Source organism: Malania oleifera, chromosome 3 (assembly GCF_029873635.1).
Source record: "Malania oleifera isolate guangnan ecotype guangnan chromosome 3, ASM2987363v1, whole genome shotgun sequence".
In the NCBI taxonomy this organism is placed as follows: domain Eukaryota; kingdom Viridiplantae; phylum Streptophyta; class Magnoliopsida; order Santalales; family Ximeniaceae; genus Malania; species Malania oleifera.
Genome location: NC_080419.1, coordinates 30,711,920 through 30,716,075, shown reverse-complemented (window position 1 = coordinate 30,716,075; position 4,156 = coordinate 30,711,920). Strand labels below are relative to the sequence as shown.

General features: G+C 35.9%; 1 protein-coding gene across 1 annotated transcript; it reads left to right on the top strand.

Annotated features, from left to right (window-relative positions):
- Positions 1–2,555: 2,555 nt before the first annotated feature.
- On the top strand, positions 2,556–3,038 carry LOC131151247 (respiratory burst oxidase homolog protein B-like). The gene has a single exon (XM_058102500.1). It carries the CDS (start codon positions 2,556–2,558, stop codon positions 3,036–3,038), a length of 483 nt encoding a protein of 160 aa, XP_057958483.1.
- The last annotated feature ends 1,118 nt before the right edge of the window (positions 3,039–4,156 follow it).

The following is a 4,156-nucleotide window of genomic DNA, read 5'->3' as shown; positions in this document are numbered from 1 at the left end:
TTTTTTCTTTTTTTTTCCTTTACTTACTTAATCATATAATATAATAATATTATATATATATATATATATATCATATTATTTATTCAATAAATCAAATTTAACAATACTTAATTAATTAATTGATTAATAATAAATAATTTTAATTTAATTTAAATTTTTATTCCTTTTATTTGTTTATTTAATTAATTAATTTAATAATAATAAATTAATTAACTAATCAATAATTACTCTTAATTTAAATTTTTTAAATTAATTAATATTTTTTTCCAGGTTATTACAAGATAAAACAGAACTACCTGCAATTGCTCCATGGGATTCAGATATAATCAGGTAAAGTGTAAATAATTGTGTAATGTTTCTTTTGCAGGTTAGTTAGTGTATGTAGTAATTTAGTTAGTGAGTAATATTTTGGTTTTGGGAGAATTTTTATTTTGTATATGTACTTTCCTAGAACTTTGAATGTAACCACGATATTCCTCCGCTATAAGTGAGGGTAAGTAATAAAATAAGTAGACTATTTGCTTTTAAGGGATGATGAATCGTGTGGATAACAAATTTCGAGGGAGAAATTTTTTTAAGGAGGGGAGAATGTAGTGACCCAAAGAATTGTGGTACTTAAATAATAAAAGAAAGAGAGGAAGGAAATTGTATTTGGAATTTTAAATAGGGGTCTCGACCAGGAACACATCATGTTCTTCGACGAAGTGGCTTATTAGGATCGTTGATAGGGAGACGTGTCTCGTCGATGGGGACACGTGTCCCTTCTTGGCCTCGTCGATGAAGTGACATGGCTCGTCGATGAGTGCAGATGTATAAATAGCCTAAACTCGATTTTTCTGCAGAATTTTCATGCAAAAACCCTTCTCTCTCTCTCTCTCTCTCTCTCTCTCTCATGTTCCCCCCTTCCCCCTTCTCTCTAAGAATCCTAGCTGGATTCTTGCTGGTTCAACGATTCGAGGCCACCACGACACTCTTAGGAAAATTCTCTTCAAGTTTGCTGGAGTGGATCGTTGGTGGGGTTAACTTAGATTTCATCCAAAATTCAAGGTAAGACTTTTTATTTAATATTTGGTTTCTCTGCAGTTGTAAGAAATATAGTAGTTGAAGAAATACTGAAGTTTTGTTCAAGGAGATATTGTTTTCAGGGTGTTGAATGAAAAACCTTGCGGGTGTAGCACTAGACATTGCAGGGGTTTTTCAGAAATCAGGTAAGGGGATAAATTAAGTCAGGATTTTATGAAATATATTTATTCTTTGACAACATTTAATTTCAGATAAATATGTATAAAATAAAATTATGTTGGGAATAATGTTATTGATCAGAAATATGAGTAATACCTATTTTGTGTGGCATTAGTAAAATTTACCATGTAAAATGTTAAAATTATATAGAGGTTTTTATATGATATATCGGTGTACGGGCCAAGGTTTATATATGATATGTCGGCGTACGGACCGAGGTTTTTTTATGATATATCGGTGTACTAGCCGAAGATTTTATATGATATGTCGGCGTACGGGCCGAGGATTTTATATAATATTCAATACCGGCGTACGCCCTGATTTATAAAATACAAAATGCCGGCATAAGGGCCGGAGATTTTTTTATGATACGTTATGCGAAATTATATGAAGATATTAACTTGACATTTATTATTATGAAATACTCATGTATCATTATTTTGAAATATGTTATACGTTATTAGAACCTAGTTAGCTTGGTTTAGACTTTCATGAAGCATGATACCGTAACTATATGATCACGATCATGATATGTTAGTACTACCGCTTGCCGTACTGGGTAGTGGGAGATTGGCAGTCGATGAGGTTTATTGAAGTGTTGGCGTCCCTTTGGTTTATGGACCAGGAGGGATAGACCCATCGTACTTACAGGCATTTGCTTTTGACTCGGCAGTGGTCGACGAACCATTGTGATGTCCCGCCTTCAGTCTGGACAACCTAGTCATGTGGGGCTAAGACATGAGACCAGCCAACTAACCATCCACAATGTTTTCTATGTACAGTTATATGAGATTTACATGTATGGAAATTCAGTATGTTCTACCATGTTATGATTATATACATGTTTTCCAGATATGATATAGAAAAATTTACCAAGTATGTTCATGTACTGTTATATGCATAACATGAAATTACTCATGTTGCCACACACTGATATTAGTTTATTTTTCTTATTGATAGGGGTGAGCAAACGGTCGATTAGGCCAAATTCGGGTAATTAACCAAATTAACCAAAAATTTTGGTTAAATAATATCATTAACCAAACCGACCGAATTGGAGGAGGAAGCCGAACCAAACCTGACCGAATTACCCATTTGGGTAATTCGGTTAACCGATTTTAACCAAAATTATTTAAAATTGATTATTATAAAAAAAATTAAAAAATCAAATTCAGCTCAAAAATTAAATTCAAATTGATTATTAATTCAACTGAGACGCTGGGGTCCAGTTTTGCACAGCAAGCTGGTGGCTAAGAAGCTGAGGTCTAGTTTTGCACGGCGAGCTGGTGGCTGAGACGCTGAGGGTTGAGAGGATGGACTCTGGGGATGCTGCTGCTACAAGCCTGCAAGCGCCGGGGCAATCGGCGAACCTGGCGACGAACAACCAATTACTGAGTCATCTACTGAGTCAGAAGCTAGTGCCCACCACAGAACCCAAGTACCCAACCTGCTCCGGAGAGGCTACCGCAAGTCCGCAACCTCTAGTACTTCATGGAGGACAACTGGAAGAGCTTGTGGGTGATCCTGCTATGCCTCGCCGTCTGTGCCACCCTCTTTACCTAGAAGTTCATCCAATACAAGCATCGACCGGTGTTCGAAGTCATAGGCTTATGCGTCACCGCCAGTGCCCCACCAAGGGTGCTGCCGAGACTCTCAAGTTCAACATGACCCTCATCCTCCTCTCTGTCTTCCGGAACACCATCACTTTCCTCCGCAGCCGCACCAAGCTCGGCGTCGCCATCCCCTTCGCCGAGACTCTCAAGTTCATGATTTATACTTCAAATTTAATTAATTAATAATTCAATTAATTGATTAACCGAATTATTTTTTTTTGTTAACCAAATCGAAACCGATTAATCGAATTTTTGTAAAATCCCAACTGAACCGACCGAACCGAGTTTTTTACCCGAACCGAACCGACCAATTTCGGCCGATTAATTCGGTTAATTCAGTTTTCACCGAATTATGCTCACCCCTACTTACTGAGAGGTGTCTCACCCCAAATTATATAAACATTTCAGGAGCCCTAGATAGAAGAGCGGATGCCGCAACATTGGGATTCAGCTATTCCACCCTATTTGAAAGGTAAGTCTTTTGCTAGGGTCAGACGAAATATTATTATTATTATTATTTTTTTTTTTGGTGATGACCATAGGACTTGTTTTTGGTTATTTTTGGGTTATGTATGATGGGTATAGTAAACTCTGGTATTGTGTTGATTGGTAATTTGATATGTATATGATTTCACGTTTCTTGTTGCTTAGGTATTGGTATTGCATTTCTAGTTTACCCTGGTACCCCTGGGTACAGGTGGATTATGGTTTATCAGGATAATTTTGATTTCACAGGACTTTTATGTGGATACTATTACTATGGAATTTTTTTCTTCTTTTTTTTGATAAAATAAGCAGGTCATTACAAGTAAGTACTTGTGAGACATAGATATGTATATGAATAGATTTCGCGTGTTTAGGGATGTGTTATGAATGTTATATGGGGATTTATGTATAGAAGTATGATGGAATTAGAACTTTGGTATTGTGATTGGGATTTATTTATAGTTATGCTTCTGCTGAGTTTTATGATATGAGTTATGGACAGGTGATTCATGAACCCACCTCGAGTAATAGGATGTTCTAGTTGTGGTATCAGAGATTATGTATGGGGAATGACACTTTAGGGGCCACCTGGTTCGGTGCGTTATAGATATGATATCAGAGCATTTTTATATTTATAGCAGTATAATTTTTTGGGTCGCTACACTTAGTGCAATAGATTCATATACTAAGATTTGACATTTTAAGCATTATCCACTATTAGAGCATTATATTGTGATTACTAAACCTCTTCATTTAAATATCGTTGAATCGAAAATCCATAATAGATGAATAGTTCTAAGTTCTAAGGATGAATT

Bases quoted from the DNA above. Each gene is read 5' to 3' on its own strand.
- LOC131151247 (XM_058102500.1), top strand. From the start codon at position 2,556: ATGGACTCTGGGGATGCTGCTGCTACAAGCCTGCAAGCGCCGGGGCAA.